At 42.3% G+C, this 18,653-nt stretch overlaps 1 protein-coding gene across 9 annotated transcripts in view; it reads right to left on the bottom strand.

Annotated features, from left to right (window-relative positions):
- LOC140718236 (endothelin-converting enzyme 1-like) overlaps positions 1 to 18,653 on the bottom strand; it is a 319,941-nt gene that overhangs the window by 45,166 nt on the left and 256,122 nt on the right. For all 9 annotated transcript variants that reach the window (XM_073031724.1, XM_073031725.1, XM_073031727.1 and 6 more), the window contains 7 exons: positions 18,417 to 18,563; positions 16,849 to 16,914; positions 11,721 to 11,909; positions 11,125 to 11,267; positions 9,945 to 10,059; positions 6,932 to 7,042; positions 1,211 to 1,309 (listed from right to left, as the gene is read on the bottom strand). In XM_073031724.1, coding sequence (XP_072887825.1) covers positions 1,211 to 1,309; positions 6,932 to 7,042; positions 9,945 to 10,059; positions 11,125 to 11,267; positions 11,721 to 11,909; positions 16,849 to 16,914; positions 18,417 to 18,563 — 870 coding nt within the window. The remainder of the gene's footprint in view (positions 1 to 1,210; positions 1,310 to 6,931; positions 7,043 to 9,944; positions 10,060 to 11,124; positions 11,268 to 11,720; positions 11,910 to 16,848; positions 16,915 to 18,416; positions 18,564 to 18,653) is intronic.

Raw genomic sequence — 18,653 nt, forward strand, 5'->3', positions numbered from 1 at the left:
GAAGTGCTGAGTTAAGGATTATAGCTTTGATGGATCAAGATCTCTTTGGGAGGTTTTTGCTGTTGCTTACATGATGGGGGAGGTCAGTGCTTCTGTTGGCATGAGTGGGGGGGTCGATACTTTTGTTGCTGCTTGTGCGAAGGGGGGGCTTCAGGGCATCAATGTTTCTATCATTCAGTATATGTGGTTTCTTGTTTTGTGGAGGTCTGAGAAGAGTATGAACTCCAGATTGTTTACTGGTAGGCCAAATATGATGGCAGAATGTAGTATTAATGGTATGACTCTTGGCAGTGTGGAGGATCAGAGGGATCTTGGGGTCCGAGTCCATTGGACACCCAAAGCAGCTGCGCAGGTTGACTCTGTGGTTAAGAAGGCATATGGTGCATTGGCCTTCATCAATCATGGAATTGAGTTCAAGGACTGAGAGGTAATGTTGCAGCCATATAGGACCCTGGTCAGACCCCACTTGGAGTACTGCGATCAGTTCTGGTCTCCTCACTACAGGATGGATGTGGAAACTATAGAAAGGGTGCAGAGGAGACTTACAAGGATGTTGGCTGGATTGGGGAGCATGCCTTACGAGAATAGGTTGAGTGAACTTGGCCTTTTCTCCTTGGAGTGACAGAGGATGAGGGGTGACCTGATAGAGGTGTATAAGATGATGAGAGGCATTGATTGTGTGGATAGTCAGAGGCTTTTTCCCAAGGCTGAAATGGTTGCCACAAGAGGACACACGTTTAAGGTGCTGGGGAGTAGGTACAGAGGAGATGTCAGGGGTAAGTTTTTTACTCAGAGAGTGGTGAGTGCATGGAATGGGCTGCTGGCAACGGTGGTGGAGGTGGATACGATAGGGTCTTCTAAGAGGCTTTTAGATAGGTACATGGAGCTTAGTGAAATAGAGGGCTATAGGTAAGCCTAGTAATTTATGAGGTAGAGACATGTTGGGCCCAACTTTGTGGGCCAAAGGGCCTGTATTGTGTTGTAGGTTTTCTATGAAATTGGATAAATAATCATTGACCCACAACCAGGACTCTGTTCCCCTCTCCAGCTGTGCTGCCTGACCTGAAGTATTTCAGTTTCCAGTACCTGAAGTATTTTTTAACGCTGAGCAGCCCTGCTCCGACCCGGTTTATGGGAACTACTCGCAACTTGGTGCACCCAGAGCTACCGCTCCTCACCCTACTCCCTGGTGGAATTGTTCTCACTTTACCTTTTCTTTTGCTGCTGCTTTGGTCTCTTCGTCCATCCACGTGACCTTCTTCATGTTCTCTTCGAAAGCCGTTTTAATTTCAGAAATCATCTCTTCAGCCTGCGGGACGGTGTCACAGTTTAGTCCGGTACAAGAGACACAAGGTGCGTGTTAATGAAAGGGTTGAATTTAAGTAGACTGTCATAGAGTCACATAGCGTGGAACAAGTTTTTGGCCAAGTGAGCCCATGCTGATCATCAACCACCCACTTACAGGCCACAGGACTCACCCCGTAAGCACAAGAAGGGAGGTCACTGACGACTGTGGCTCGGCTGTGAACTCCATAAGTCCTGCGGCCAGAATAGGTAATAATTGACAGACTGAAGGAGGTGCCCTCTCAGGCTCCATTTTGAAATTTACTTATCCCTCTGATCCTATGCCCCCATAATTCAGTGGGTTATGTGATGTGATTTCACATTGCACAGGTTTACAACATCTGCCTGCAGTTTGTGACATGCTTGCTGATCCCAGTGAGGAAATGTGATTTGTGCCATCATTCCTCTATCCGAGCAAAGTTTCCAAGAGGAGCAGTCCGCTCCAAACTCTTCTGCTCCATCCTTTGACATTTCTCTCTTCAAATTCTTAATCTATTCCCTTTAAAAGCTATTGGCATGCCACATATTGTCTACCTCACTGATAATCAAACACTGGTGCACCTCAAGAACATGAGCTTGACTCACTGCTCTACCCTCTCTACAGCCATGACTATGTGGCCAGGCACAGTTCAAATGCCATCTATAAATTTGCTGACAACACAACTATTGTTGTCAGAATTTCAGATAGTGATGAGAAGGCGTACAGGAGGAAGATAGATCGGCTTGTCATGTGTTGTCACAGCAACAACCTTGCACTCAACATCATTAAGACCAAAGAATTGATTGTGAACTTCAGAAACGGTAGGACGAGAGAACACACACCAGTCCTCATTGAGGTGTCAGGAGTGGAAAGGGGAGCAATTTCAAATTCCTGGGTATCAGCATCTCTGAGGACCTATCCTGGGCTCAACATATCAATGCAGTTACAAAGAAAGCACAACAGCGTCTATATATCCTTAGGAGTTTCAGGAGATTTGGCATGTCCCCCAAGACACTCGTAAATTTCTACAGATGTACTGTGGAGGCTACCATCAGGGAGAAGGTACAGGACCTACCATCAGGGAGAAGGTACAGGAGCCTGAAGGCACACACTCAGCAATTCAGGAACAGCTTCTTCCCCTCTGCCATCTGATTTCTTTTTTTGCGCTACTTAATTAATTTAACATAATATATATTTATTGTAACTTACAGTTTTTATTATTATGTATTGCAATACATAGTTGAGAGTTAAGGGGCAAAAGTTTAGGGGTAACACGAGGGGGAACTTCTTTACTCAGTGTGGTAGCTGTGTGGAACGAGCTTCCGGTAAAAGTGGTAGAGGTAGGTTTGAATTTGTCACTTAAAAAAAAATTGGATAGGTATATGGACAGGAAAGGAATGGAGGGTTATGGGCTGAGCACAGGTCGGTGGGACTAGGTGAAAATAAGCGTTCGGCACGGACTAGAAGGGCTGAGATGACCTGTTTCCATGCTGTAATTGTTATATGGTTATATACTGCTGCTACATAGCAACAAATTTCAAGACATTTGCCAGTGATACTGAACCTGATTCTGGTCATCCCTGATACAGTGGCCCAAATTTGTCTGTCAAAGATGCATCACTAATACATGTTATCTGGTCCTCATCTCTGTACTGTGTACAAATCATCCGAGATTTATTCAACATCAGCCGAGGTTATTCAACTCCAAGTACACTTCCCTCTCTGGGTCATCCTAAGCTTGGGAAAGGCACCTTCTATACGTAACGATGAATTGTCCTGGCCTGTAACATCAACTCTTTATTGGTCTCTATATTTGCTGCCTGACCTGCTGAGTTCCTCCAACATTTTGTGTGCATTACTTATAAATGTAAATGTTATCTTTCAATGACCTCCTCTTACGAATGCAGCTGCTTAAACTCCTCAATGTTTGAACCTTTGAGCTCCAGAGATTTCAGTTAAACTTCAAAGGATACTTAATTAACTAAGAACATTTACAAAAGATTCGGCTTGGCTTTTCCACCTGTTTCTGTGTGCTGACTGTTCCTCTGAGGAGGGGGTGTTGGAATAGTTGCTAAAGATGGATGTGAATATTTTCCCCCCAAAATAAACTTCATTCTTAAAAATTTGTAATTTGCATAATACGGAACTTTGAAGTCAACTTTCATTATGTTATTCTAATTACTTAACACCAGTATGATGTCAGTTATTATTTATATATAACCATTGAGAAAACAGGTCATGAGGTTTTAACATATTCTAGCTAACAGTGTGCTTGGCAGGAGAGGGTTACGCTGTGGTCCCTTCTGGTGGAGCACTGAGTGCCTGCATTGATTGTTTGTGCCTTGTAATGTTCTGATTTAATACAATGGGAGAACCTCTTGTTCTGTAAACTAGAGAGTTTTGGATAGATTGGGGGGCATCTGCATCAAGGTGATAGATATCGATCGACATTCAATGTTTGTGACCTTGGGTACAGTCACACAACACAAAGTCCTGTATTGCAGAGATTTTCAGGACAGAGCACAACAATTACCTCTGTGTCTCTTCAAAGATCTTCCTGGCAAAATCATACTCTAGGAGGATATGGACACTGCTCCCACTTTTACAGCAGCCATCCTGAGGGCAACTTGTGATGCCACTGATAGTCTGACTGTCCATGAAGGGCCCTGCTCTCCACCAGTCAGAACAGTCTGCTGATGGAACATTTTTCCCAAACGACATTGGCATTTTTGCTTGAGAGATCACTTGACAGCTCCCACTATCTCTTTCTCCTGCACAGCTCTGATGACATTTGGTGCAGATCACTGCCTAACTAAATTGTGATCAAAGTGCTCTTCTGGATGAAGTGCTCCATGAGGGACAAGTGCCTCAGGAATGCTCTGGGGCAACATGGCCTGGCCCCTCCTTCGCAACACTGGCAACAAGTTGCACCCTAGAATATCATGATACTTGATGTTTCATTACTCAGATTCTATACACAGATAGATGCAGCTACACGTAATATTATAAGACCATAAGATACAGGAACAGGAATAGGCCATTGAGTTTGCTCCAACATGGTTGACTTAGTTTCCCTCTCAACCACATTCTCCCTTTAACCGTTGATGCCCCGACTACTGAAGAACCTATCAACCTCCACTTTAAAAATACTCAATGACTTGACCTCCAAAGCCACCCATGACATTGAATTACACAGATTCACCACCCTCTGGTGTTACGTACCCGTGACACGTGACAGTGGTACCCTTGTCCTGTGACTGGGGTTGAAGCTATACTGGACTTGAGGTAATGGTCTTGTGATGGTGGAGTGACATCATTTTCCCGCCAGTAGAGGTCATGTGACAGTTTTTTTTTACAGGGTATAAAAGGAGGACCCCGCCCTGTGAGGAGGGGCAGTTCATGGCTGGATTTGCCATGTTGACTTCATGCCACTGCGTGATTTAATGTTATGACGCAGTTTAGTTGAAAGATGAAGTTTTATCTAATGCCTAAAGTTTAAAAGGTCATTGCCAGCAGTTTCTTTATAATACTGCTAGTTGAGAGTCAGTGGAGAGTGAAGATCGAAGTTCGGGAGTTAAAAGATCAAGGGAAATCGATTTCGATGGTGAAACAGGTTCGACCTTGTTTGATCCTCATTCGGAAGGAATTCGTTGACTGTGCCCGTGTTAATCCCTGTGAATAGCAGAAAGGATTGGGAACAGTTTTATAAAGGAAAGGTCAGTGCCTTTAAGCCGTTTCATTCTTCATCTTTCTAAATTCTTCTTGGGAAAAGTTCGATTTGGAATCGCAACAAGACGACGTGAAAGAGAATTTAAATCGTCTTAAAAAGTCTCTCCCTTAAATGGACTGTAAGAATTTTGAACTTTTGCAATACTACTTTGAAGAACTGTTTTCGCAGCATCGTTTTAAGAACTGTATAAGCTTCATTGCTTTAAGAACTGTTTAAGCTGCCGCACAGCAGCTGATTTCCGGTTACGTTAGTGATTTGTTTACTTTTGGGGGGCTTTGTTTTCAGTGTTTAATAAACGAGTTATTTGTTATAAAAACCCCTGCCTCACTCATATATTTATGGTTGCTTGAATCCGTAACACTGGCTAAAGAAATTTCTCCTAATCTCTGTTCTAAATGGACATCCCTCTATTCTGAGGCCCTCTGGTCCTAAACTCACCCATTATAGAAAACATCTTCTCCAAGTCTATCTAGGCCTTTCAATATTTGAAATATTTCAGAGCTACCCTCTCATTCTTCTAAACTCCAGTGAGTACAAGTCTAGAGGCATCAAACGTTTCTCATGAAACATTAACCCATTGATTCCTGGAATCAATCTCACCAATCTCCTCTGGATCCTCTCCAATGCTAGCACAACTTTTCTTAAGTAAGGTTCCAAAACTGCCCACAATGCTCCAAGTGTGGTCTGATCAATGACCTGCACGAGGACTCCCAAGTCCCTTTGCACCTCTGACTTCTGAATTTTCTCCCCATTTAGAAAACAGTCTACACATTTATTCCTTCTCTCAAAGTGCATAACCATATATTTTCTGTACTATATTCTGATTGGGGATTGGCCTCTTCTGTCAGTGCTGCCTTCCAATGTTCAATCAGTGAAATGACAGTGTGCCTGCACTCTGCCCGGGAACTGCACCACCAATTTGCAGGACATGTCGCTCAGAGATCTAGACTATATATATGTTTTTGTTTTGCATGACTAAGTGTGTGCTTGTGACTTTGAATGTTCTGTGTATGTTTTGCATCTTGGCCTCAGAGGAACGCTGTTTTGTTTGGCTGCATCCATGTATGGTTGAATGGTAATTAAACATGAATTTAATTTGATTTGATTTGATCGGCCACTTCTTTGCCCATTCTCCCAAATCTGCAATCTCCCAATCCCAATCCTTCTGCAGGCTCCCTGCTTCCTCAACACTTCCTGTCCCTCTACCTGTCTTTGGTTAGTCCTCAAACTTGGCCACAAAGCCATCGGTTACATCATCCAAATCATTGACATATAATGTGAAAAGAACTGGTCCCAATATTGACCCCTGCGAAATGTCCCTAGTCACCACCAGTCACCCTTTATTCCCATTCTTTGCCTCCTGCCAGTCACCCAATCTTCCAGAATGGGGACTATATTGGTACATATTTTATCTCTTTTTATATTAATAAACTGTGAATCTGATCAATTTTTAACCTCTAAGTGAACTAGAAAAGGTCTCGGCAGACCGCTATAGTGCAGTAGTAGGGCAGGGGCACAAACAAGTATAGCAACACATAGCACCTTGCACCCAGTGACCAAGTTCATTCCCTTGATCAAGAGTGAATGGTGCAGGAAGAATACCATTTCTTTTCTTCAGCTCATCAATGCATGCTCCCGTCCTAATGCATGGCCAGCTCCCTGTCCTGAAATCCCAAATAATCAAACAAAGGATCAATCAGACTAATCACCAGAGAGCAGGCTTGAACTGTGACCAGTGTGCAATACTGAAAATCCAGTCAAAGCTGGAATGCCTCCACACCACTGTGGTGCACGGTTTTAAAAAGCCGTTTAAATTACAAGTAAACATTTCAAGTTATCCACAAATAGAGAGAGCAGAATGATGGACCTTCACTTACAATCCGCCTGCTGTCTTTAGCAAACATCTCTTTAATGAACAAAGCTCCAAGTGAAAACCCAAGCACTTCATCAGAGACAGTAATGCAATCCTTCCATCGAGTGTTACACACCTGAAAGGAAGAGGGGAAAGGACAAAATTTAGAGTAAATGATACTTAACCAAGGTAAAACTGCTTGATAGCACATACAATGGTTAACCCTCTTTCCTTTACATAAGCACAGCAAGATTGAACTTCCAGTGACCACACTGGCATGATTACTACTACTCCTGTTCTTTGACATCAGGAGCAGCAGCGGTCCACAGTTAATACACCATACCCTCCTAGAAAGATGATGAAAACTTCTATTTCATTCATGTATAAAACCAGTGAGGAACTGTGGCAGAACTGACATCATATATATTATAAAGGCAAGTACATCTGTTAAATCAGTGATGGGTTAAACCTGCAGAAGATTGGAACGCGATGTGCAGAAAGTGATAGGTTAGTTCTTTGACCAGGATCTATAGCGAGAAAAACTCTCAAAACAACCATATTCACTTCTACAACTCAAATAAATGCCACCAGTCGACTCAGTTAGATTTCCATTTTCGTCACCATCTTGTTTCAGAACTTTGCTAATGGCTTCATTACTTGTTCCAGGTATCAGCAGTTTAACTGGTGACGTGGGACCAATTTTCTCATCTCACCTGCTGAGTATTTCTAGCGATTTTATTATAGATTTCCAGCTTGTAAAATAAACCAGATACCTTTGCAGGACACAGAGTACTGTGAAAAAAATCCTCAGCACATATATATATTTAGCTAGGGCGCCTAAGACCTTTGACAATGTGGAGCGGAGAGCAAGTTTGTAAATCTGGCAGGAGCGAATGATATTGGAAATTGCAAGGGTGGAGGGATGTGGGGCAGGTGGCAGAGAAGGAGTGCCAGGAGAAGGGGAGTGGTGCAAAGACATACCCAGAACTAGGATACTAGGCAAGGTAATTTGATTAGTGTAAACAAAGCAAATAGCTAAGGCTAAACAGTGAGAAATCTACTTGATGGAAGGTCTGGCTGCTTCAACAAGCATTAACCACATGTAGTTTTCAATCAAATAATGCAACCAGGCATTAACCCTATACCTAAAGGAGGAAGAATTACAAGGTGGAAGGTGATAAGTGAAACAGGAAGAGGGGGAGGTTGTGAAGTAAAGAGCAGGGAAGCTGATTATTGAAAGGGCTGGAGAAGGGGGAATCTGATAGGAGAGGACAGAAGATCATGGAAGGGAAGGGGGAGGAGAACCAGAGGGAAGTGATTGGCTGGTAAGGAGATAAGGTAAGAGTGGGAAACCAGAATGGGGAATGGTGAAGGAGAGAGGGGTGCAATTACTGGAAGTTTGAGAAATCTATGTTCATGCCATCAGGTTGGAACGGAATATAAGGTGATGCTCCTCCAACCAGAGTGAGGCCTCATCACAGCAGAAGAGTAGGCATGGACTGACATGTCAGAATGGGAATGGGAATTAGAACTGAAATGGGTGGCCACTGGGAAATCCTGCTTTTTGCGGCAGATGGAACAAAGGTATTCGATAAAGTGGTTTCCCAATCTACTGTACTTGTTTATCTCTTTCCCAGTTCCATGGAAGGTTCCAGAACTAAAATATTAACTGGTGTACCTTTCATAGATGCACCGGTCTTTCCAAAATTTTCTGCTTTTAGTTCAGAGTTTTAGCATCTGCACATTCTTGATTAGTGATATTATGAATTATAGTATTATGAAGTACAGTATAGTAATATTTTCAGGGTTCAGGGTTGTATACTGCATACATACTTTGATAATAAGTGAACTTTGACTTTGAAGGAGAATTGCTTAGGAACACAGGACAGAACCAAGAGCTAAAGTGAACTGGCAATGCTCTGTTTGTTCCCTGCATAGATTACAATTAAATAAGACATCAGTTCCATCCATCTGGAATACTTTCTTTGCTTTAGGTGTTAGGAATTGTCCCAAGTCTAAGGACATCAATCAGTTCATCTCGAGGTTTACGTGGGCTCATTGCCAAGTGCTCTCAAGGGCACTTGGGTATGAGCAATAAATACCAGACATGCCAGTGATGCCCAGTTCCTGAATCCTTTAATTCAACACGCATGAACAACAAGTTATTGTTAAAGCTCCTTTTCAGAGCCCATTGGAAAACAGAGCCAGGATCTGATGGTTTCTCAGCCGGCCTGAGATCGCAGATATCGCACAGCCGATCTACACTGCTGGGACCAGTCAGATCCATCCTTAAATCTGCCAGAGAAAGCTGACCAAGCAGTTGTCCACCATATTAGTACCTTCCATAAGAAGGTCAGTCAAGCAATTGTCTGAAACAGGTTGGTTACGTTGTCCTGATGCTAGAGCTCTTTTGCTTTGATGTAGCTTTATAACAGTCACAGTTGAGAGATGGCTAATTTGTTTTGGATTTACTCTTTATTAGGTAATGTTTATGAAAAAAACAGGGAAATATCCCATCCATCTTGCATCTATTAAGTAAAATAAACATACCTCGGGCTTTTTACATTCAATTGCACAAACTCAGTTTAACATAGGGATGTGATGGATATTGTATTTCAGTAAGTTACCCAATTTCGTTTCACTTCAGTATCTGCTTTTGAGAAACATGACCTCAAAATGAAGTTCAAAATGACATAGATTTGTGCTTGAGGACAAATAGCTTGGTGGGGCTAAACCAGAACTAAACTCTGGACTGAAAGTTACTCACAATCCATATTTACTACTGGAAATGAAAGTTCATGGACCAAAGGGATTGAATATTAATGTAAAAGTAGATAGCCAGCTTTACTGATCCAGTCCGGGTTTCCGGACTTACTCAGAGATGAACAGGAAAAATACTAAAACTACATCGGAATGGGTGCTTCTAAAATTGAATCAAATCTGGATTACGATGGATTAACGTTAATACATTCAATTAAATGAGAATCATTGCCAGGCTCTGGGATCCATTACTAGCTAACAGATGGCTTTTTACTCACTGTTTTAGTTCCTGTCATGACCATAAGGAATTCTTCCGCAGCATCCTGGAAGCGATGATCCAGAAAGCTGGCAGCTTTGGTTATCAGAGTCCATATCATATAGTTGTTGAGGATACTAGAAGCAGAAATATTGACAGCCATCACAGTCCATTGTAAAGATGAATATTTAATATCATGGAGACATAGTGGCTAGCACAACGCTTTACAGTTCCAGCAACCTGGGTTCAATTTCCTCTGCTGCCTGTAAGGAGTTGGTACATTCTCCCCATGTTTGTGTGGGTTTCATCCAGGTGCTCTGGTTTCCTCCCACAGTCCAAAGACATCCTGATTGGTTTGTTGGTCATTGTAAGTTGTCCTGCGATTAGGCTAGGACTACATTGGTGGATTGCTGAGTGGCCTGGCTTGAAAGGCCAGAAGGGCCTGTTCCACACCATATCTCAATTAAAAAAATGAATCAGACTGGGCAAATGTTGAGACCCTGGGGCTGGGGAAGAGCAGGATGCTGTCACTAGGGTTGTGTACCTCCCAAAGCAGGTAGGTTTGGAGAAAGTTCAGATTTTTGTTGGAAAACAAGAAGTGATCATTGTAAAAAGATGAATAAAAACAAATGTGAACTATTCCAGAAAAAGTAACAAGAATTTTCAATGGCCCAAGAGTCCCAAAAACATGTAGGGCCATGGGACTTCAACGGACAGTTGCAGGTAAAGGGCTACAGTTGATTAAGAGGTTGTCAGTGAGACTATTGAGGGAGGGAATTAGAGAGAATAGCACAGGGAGCGTGAGAGGTGCAGAGAGAAAGGGAGGGGGAGGGGCAAAGATAGACTCTTAACAATTACTGTGGATTCTGGGTGAGCCCTGAGATGAACAACAGCTTTGGATATTAAAACACACAAAATGGCCTCCATACTTGCCCACTTAACTACAGTCTGCACTTGACAGTAATTAAAGTTTTGAGACCTTTCCAAGATACAAACCAAATTACTTTATATGATAGAATTCGCTATGAACCGTGGACAATTGTTCTTGACTTCAATGTTTTTATTTATTTTCCTTCCTTATCCTCATATTAAATTAAAGCAGACACTACCTGGGCAGATGGAATGAGGCTGAGTGCAGCTGTCTTGTGTCTGTTATGTACCAGCGAGGGAAGAAATGAAAGATAAATGTAATGGAGTCTGACCTTTTATCTGTCGAGTTAATAAGGTCGGAGACCTTCTTCAGGTATTCCTTTGCGTAGGTGACCACAGGCTCAGAGTCATTCAGCTCTATCGGATATACGATGGCAGAGAGCAGGGACAGCCAGTCAACAGCTGGAGCCAGCGCCTGAAAAAGGAGAGTTTTACTAAACAGAAAAAGCCCAGGACTAGGAGACAAAGAATGTTCTAGAATGAATATGAGGCATGGGTTCAGAACTCACAGTGCATTCCAATACTCTGTCAATATTTACAGGCTCCCCATACCATGGGGCGGGTGGTCACAAAATGATTATTAAAATCCCCAGACAGATAAAACTTCTAACTCTGCAACTACTTTGGAAACAAATCTTTTGTAGTCTTCACTCAGCGCAACATTAGGATTCAGGGTGGAGGATGGGGAAAGACAATGATCCATTTTGGAGGATTCCAGGTGGTTAACTCAAGGATATACTTCATCTATCTTTTGATGTAGAGAATAAATTAATCCCTTTGAGGAATGAAATCAACTTGCATTGAGAGATGAATGATGGAAAAAGTTTAAAAGGACTTAAGTGAATGATTCCTTGTAACAATCGCTCACCTGGAGGCTGCGTATTGTCATTTTGTTGTAGATTTGCTCTTCATCTGTGCGGTCCTCCTGTGAAACTGTTATGCTGGCCAGCTCTGTCTCAAAGTCGAGAACCTGCTGCATTTGGGCCTGGGTGGAAGTCTCCTCGCCACCCAGTAGCACCCCTAGTTTCACCATGTAATTCAAGTAAGCTGTCATGACCTGGAGGGAAAGGAAAACAGTGGTTTACTTCAAAACCGTTTAGTTAGCACAATAACAAAATGAAACACATACATGGTTTCTAATTCTGAAGAGGTAGAATCTCTTAACAATGACAATAATAATAAACCTAAAGTCTTAGTTAGGGTGAGAACTTCCTGCAAGAGTTTCATTTTCATTCTCTATCTTCTTATTCATGTTTCACTGATGTGGCACCGCAGTTTGGCCCATTTGATTACTACGCCTCTCCACTTCTTGAGGAAACTTCAAATTAAATTGTCTACTTCCACCTCAGCGATTGTCCTGAAAGTCCTCCAGCTCATGGGCTCCATAGTGTTACCTGTCAGCGATATTCCCACAATCTTCTGCCGAAACCTTTAATAGCTCAATACCCCGAGGGGTATTTTGATAGTCTCAAATGTATCTTCAATGACACTGACATTTAAGTAAGTTCATGACAGTGAACCAAATAGCATAAATATTCCTGGTTTTATTTTTCCCCTCTACGAAAGCAATATGAAAATCACCCTTCATGTTTAAGTTTACAGTCCTTGTCTATTATGCTAGGGTACCCTGGGTGGTGGGGGGGAAGAAATTTTGGGGATGGGTGGGAGGGATGCTTGACAATGCTAAGGGCTTCTCCATACACAGTGTTCCTGATAAATATCTCAAATGGGTGGAAAAGAGACCCCAGTGATCCTTTCAGTAGCCCTCACAATCCCTGGTAGTGGCCCTGCGGTCGGATGCCTTGCAATTCCCATACCAGATGGTGATGCAGCTGGTCAGGACACTCTTAATGATGGTGCTCCTGTAAAAATGGTTAGAATGTGGGAAAGAGGAGCCTCGATCACCTCAGTCTCCTCAAGAAGTGGAGAGGCTGCCTCAATCTCTTTGACATTCCCTACCGTCAAGCAAAAGTTACAACGGCAATAGGACAAGGACTGTTAGGACAGAAAACAGCTTCGCGCCCCCCCAGGCCACGAGATACTGAACTCTCTGCCACCACCCAGGCCACTAATATAATAGTCTTTACTTTTTGACTTCTGTTGTTAAAGGCACCTTACGAGAAATGTCAATTTTCTGGAATATGTTTTAATATTCGTAGATTTATTTGTGGTACTATTACTTTGTATGTGTTGTGTGAGAGTTATATGTACTGTGTTGTGCACATTGGTCCAGAGGCCTGTTTTCTTCATTTGGTGAGAAATATGTGTATGGTTGAATGACTATAAACCTGAACTTGAACTTAAACTTCTTAAAAGTCTTAAACTTTAAATAGCAAAGACAGTTAACAATAAGTGAATAAATGTAATAAAGTAATTGCTGCCAATAATATACAATCAAAATCTTGAAAGAAATTAGCAGAGCTAGGCAAAACTGACAGCCAAAATGTATACATTTAACACTGGCAATCAAAAAAATAACTTTCTCCCTATATGTTTGCATTCTTTCTGTTATTGCTTTTAGTCACTAATTTTCATTCCTGCCCTTGTATACAGTATGCCTTAATCTTTGTGTTAACATCATACACCATTCTAAAGTTTCAAAACCAATTTAGTAATCTCAAATTAACTTACTCTGAGGTAAGCTAGATTTAACAAACTCCCAGTCATACATACACCAGTTATTTACCATACCATAACTACATTTGAAATAAATGACCCAGTTCTTCCCTGCAAGCATACAAATCCAGCAACACTTGCATTGAATTAGGCTGCCAATATGAATCTGAAGGCAGCTGTCTTTAAATGCTCTGCCACTGGAATAAAGGACAAGCCAAAATGAGGAGGAAAAAATAAATCAGTTCTTTTGACACATTGTCACTTCCTGGCTATCACTCAAGCATTCCTCTAACTCATCCACAGACAAAGTCATCGGATATTGAAGGACGTCTTAAGTGAAAATGGCTTTCAATTTATTGTCAACTGGGCAGGTCTGAGTGAATCCCAACAATATCTACTGGGAATCATCCTGTCTGGATCTCTGATTGAGAGTTTTATCTGGGCTGAAGCTCATGATAGTACAGTGAGAAATCCTTTATACAAAATCCAAGATACACATCTGCAACAACAGGCAGCAATATGATCCAAAAGAAGTCAAGTTCACATCAGAACCCCTTTGAAGAGGAAACAAATCCATTTCAAACATTTTAAAGGTACATTTAATGTCAGGGAAATATATACAATATACATTATGAAATTCTTTTTCTCACAACCGTCCACGAAAAAAGGGGAGTGCCCCAAAGAATAAATGACAGTTAGAACCCCAAAGCCCCCCCCAACTCCCCTTTCCTACGTGTAAGCAGCAGCAAAGCAACAATCCCCCCTCCACCCCCACCAGCAAACAAGCATCGGCGCCCCCCCACCGAGCACTCAAGTGTGCAGCAAAGCATCAATAAAGACGCAGATTTGGTGAATGAGTAGTCTTTGGGGTACTGCAAGCCTGTGTCTTTATTGATACTTTGCTGCATTTCAATTCAACATACCACAGACTCTCTTCCTCTCCCTAACAAGGGAGAAAGAGGTTTTCGCCATTTCACAGCGAGAGGGGAGACATTTGGCAGATCTTATTCTGTTGATCTGCGTACTAAAATGACTGAAACAGGGGCGTGTCGGATTCTAACAGCCTGAGCAAAGTATGAGTCGAGTCAGTGTTAAGATGAACGGCAGCTTCACATTATTTGGTTGGAGGCATTGACCAGCTGAGGTCACCAATGGAAGATAAACTTCAATTGAAGATGGTGTGGTTACGTCTGGCAGTGTGTCGCCTGCAATTCAGACCATACATTCATCATTCCCTTCCTGTCATCAACGCAGCTGAGATATGGATTCTGGAAACGGGATCTTTTCCAGCAATGCGCGTGTCAGAACCGACTCTGCTTACACACAGAGCAGGCAGCTGCTGTGTGTTCTGGGTGGGTTTCCCTTCCAACAGAACCTGATTGTCAGCCACTTGGCAATTTATTTCTATGTGAAAGGCTCAGGCAAAATGATGAAAGGTCATGCAACATTAACTGTTTTTCCTACGCGGATGCCGCCTGACCTGCTGAGCATCACCAGTATTTTCTGTTTTATTTTGTATTTCCTGGATTTGTATTGTTTGCTTTTGCTTTAGTTCTTCCACTTCACACGACACCTTGTACCGTATACCAGAGCCACAGCGATTTAATTTTTGGTTAAATCTCTGCGGTTGGGTTAAGAGTGCTGGCAATGCCAGCATTGAGTGGCTGCTGACATCTAAATACATACAGCAGCCACTCAATGGCACCACCCATACCTAATAAAGTGGCCACCGAGTGTACATTCGTGGTCTTCTGCTGCTGTAGCCCATCCACCTCAAGTTTCAATGTGTTGTGCATTCAGAGATGATCTTCTACACACAACTGTTGTAACGCTTGATTATTTGGGTTACTGTTGCCTTTTTGTCAGCTTGAGCCAGTCTGGCCATTTTCCTACGACCTCTCCCATTAACCAGGTGTTTTCACCTATAGAAATGCTGCTCATTGGATGTTTTCTGTTTTTCCACACCATTCTCTGTAAACTCTGGAGATTTCTCTAGAAATCAGCAGTTCCTGAGATACTCCACCACCCTGTTTGACACCAATAGCCGTTCCATGGTCGAAGCCATTTAGATTACATTCTTCCCCATTCTGATGTTTGGTCTGAACAACAACTGTACCTCTTGACCATGTCTACATGCTTTTGCGCATTGAGTTTCTGCCACATGATTGGTTGATTATATATTTGCATTAATGAGTAGGTGCATGTGTGTACCTAATAAAGTGGTCAATGAGTATATGCACGTGCTTACTAATGCATTAATTAAAGCAACAACATGGTTTACTAAGTAATAATCAAGAGGAAATATGCTGAATAGGTGATAATAGGGATCCACCAACATCCCTATACTGTTGAAGCCAGGTGAAGTTTTCAACATCTGCATTAAAACACTGCTATCCACAACTGCTGCAGCCAACTGTACTGAATGGTAAATAAAATATCTGGACAAGTAACCACTGCCTCTTGCCCACCACCTGTCTGTCTCAAGGGCAGGCAGATGTTATGTTCCTTGCAAGGTGATTAGGACTGTCCAAGAGTACTTGGCTCAGTTACCTAGGGATTCGGCCAGAGTTCCTGAGGAGTGAGTGGCAAACTGGGCAACTTTCCAAGCTATTTCTGGAAACAAACATGTTATTAAAATGGATCAAAGATGATTATTAAATAAAACTGATGCTGAGCTGCATATTGAGATATTAGGGGGTGTTTGTAAACATCCATAAATTTGCAGAGCATATCTATCTACAAAAATGCCTAAATAGATGCTCAGCGGGGGCACTGCTAACATTGGAAGAGATGCACCCAAATCACAATGACGGGAGCAATGGCACCATCCAACACTTCTCCCAATTCATTTGTATCACCAATGAAGGACAAGGATATCTTCCTTTTGACTCCATTTATACAAGGAAGATTTACTCCATTTGCAGAGTTTGCTGAACTTTATTTTCAGTAAAACAGATGAATCCAGTGTGGAAAATCTGCCCTCCCTTCAGTGCAATGACACAGGCCAAATAGATTGGGCCAGAGGATGCTGTCAAACTAAGTAGCAAGAGCCCCAAGACTTCCTTGCTGAATTAGTTCATCTTTGTTGAAATGGACTTGACTTTGACAGGAGAGTGCAGAAGGTTAAAAGGAGGAGAATCAATCCTCATCCTTGTAGCATGCCGTCAAGCACGGTCTCGTCAACATGTTAAGTGAAGCACTTTAGTAGGAAAATCGCACCTACCTGTGGTGGTGGTGGTGGTGGGGAGATGATCAACAAGGAGCATTCTACAGGATATTGAGCACTGCTTGAATGGGCTCAACTTGAAGTCATTTAAAAACTGGTGAAATTGATTTAACTTACGAGAGATTTCAGGAATTTACTCTGCTGAGTCACGTACCTTCTCATTGGCAGTTTTGTTGAGATAGTATTCTCTTGAAGGTAAATTTAGCCCAGATTGGTCTACCTGCGGAGGAAGCAGTAAGTATTGAGCAAGGTTAAACAGTTTGTTGTACAGGTAGATGTAGTTTGTGATTGTGACAACAGGTATGGTATAGGAGTTCATTTTCATTTCTTTCTCATCAAAATTAGACCTTCCTTTTTTATATTTCTTTATGAACTAGGAGAAGGCCATTCAGTCCATTCTATCTACCGCAGCTCTCAGATTAACCTACTGATCTTTTCCTCCCCACTTATCTCCTTCAATCCATTTTCTCTCACATGCCCACTCATATGGCTCCCTCCAGTTCTCCCACCAGTTCCATGCACCAGGGGTGATTTGCAGCAGTCAATTTATCGGAAGGAATCCAGGGCATCTAGTGAGAACCCCTTCTGACAACTTACACCATTTCTCTAGGTTTCCCACTAACCTGGAGACATAATAACATTTGGAGAATCCAGGCCTCCACCACTGGCTCTGTTGCACAACTGATATCATCCTGGATCTTCTGATTGTTGTTGATATTGGTGGTGGTCTTGTTGAAACAAATGCCAATGTAAAAATCCAGAACTCATCTCTCAATTTTTTCCCTCTCTAAAAAGGGCAATTTAAACTCTATGCTATCTCCATTAATCCTTACACTTGGTTCCCCTCATGGAAACGTTGCTTAGACGCATTGGTTTGGTGCACACAAAATGCCAAAAAAAAGTATGCATTCCCATCTTCTTACCCGTCGTCTCTTTCCCCAACAAGCCTTCAGTGAATCTCCAACCAGCTTCACTGAACCCCTTGACTTCTTTCATTGAATGCCACCATAACCAGATTCTCTGCTTGTTATCGCACTGCTGTTTGAGGAAGGCTGCTGTGAGTTAGCTGTCGGGGGGGGGGGGGGGGGTCTTCCATTAAAACCAGAAGAAAATACTGCAGATGGATGGGGCATTTAAAATAAAACATAGAATTCCGGAGATAAGAATCAGGTCAAGCAGAATATGTGGTGGGAGAAATAACCTTTCATCAGAACTACAGAACTAGAAAAAATTTGAAATCATGCAAGTTCTAAGTTGCAGAGAAAGTTTCTGGGTCATCTTTTGCTCTTTACCCCACTACCGTGCTGACACTTCTGCATTGTCCCTCTACATTATTCCAATTAAGCATAACATAAGATTGAAAATCAGCACCTCATCTTCCAGCTAGGCATGTTACAGCTTCCTGGACTCAACATCAAACTGGATAAGTTCAGATAATTCCCACTTTTTAGCTCACATTTGCAGTGGTGGTTTTTCTTTCCTCTCCAGGGAATGTCAGATTTTCTATTTACATCTTTCCAAGCACTCCTCTTGTTTTAGTAGAGCACCTCATACTGTTAATGAGTAGGCTTTGCTGCAACCTACTTGTTACCCAGTCTATTCACCACATTCACTCGGCTGCCTTCGATCGATTGCAGCTCAGGTTTTCTCGGGGCTTTGCTTTTCTCCCCCCCCCCCCCCCCCCCCGTCACATAGTCTCAGGCCTTGATCCCAGCTGTGTACCTGAATGACATTCCTGCTGGAGTTTTTAGCATCAGTGCCGACGTAGACGGAGAAGAACGAGTTGCTTTGGTAGTGGGATTTGACAGCCTGGAGCACTTCTTGAAAGTTGTCCTTGTTCCAGTCTCTGCTGATGTTCCAGCCTCCCAACTGGAGAAAGAATGAAGACTCTTGTTAAGCATCTTAACTATGAGGTCACAGCTTTCTAGAACTATAATTAGGGCACTTAATATTAGAAAG

Source organism: Hemitrygon akajei, chromosome 29 (genome assembly GCF_048418815.1).
Source record: "Hemitrygon akajei chromosome 29, sHemAka1.3, whole genome shotgun sequence".
Lineage (NCBI taxonomy): Eukaryota > Metazoa > Chordata > Chondrichthyes > Myliobatiformes > Dasyatidae > Hemitrygon > Hemitrygon akajei.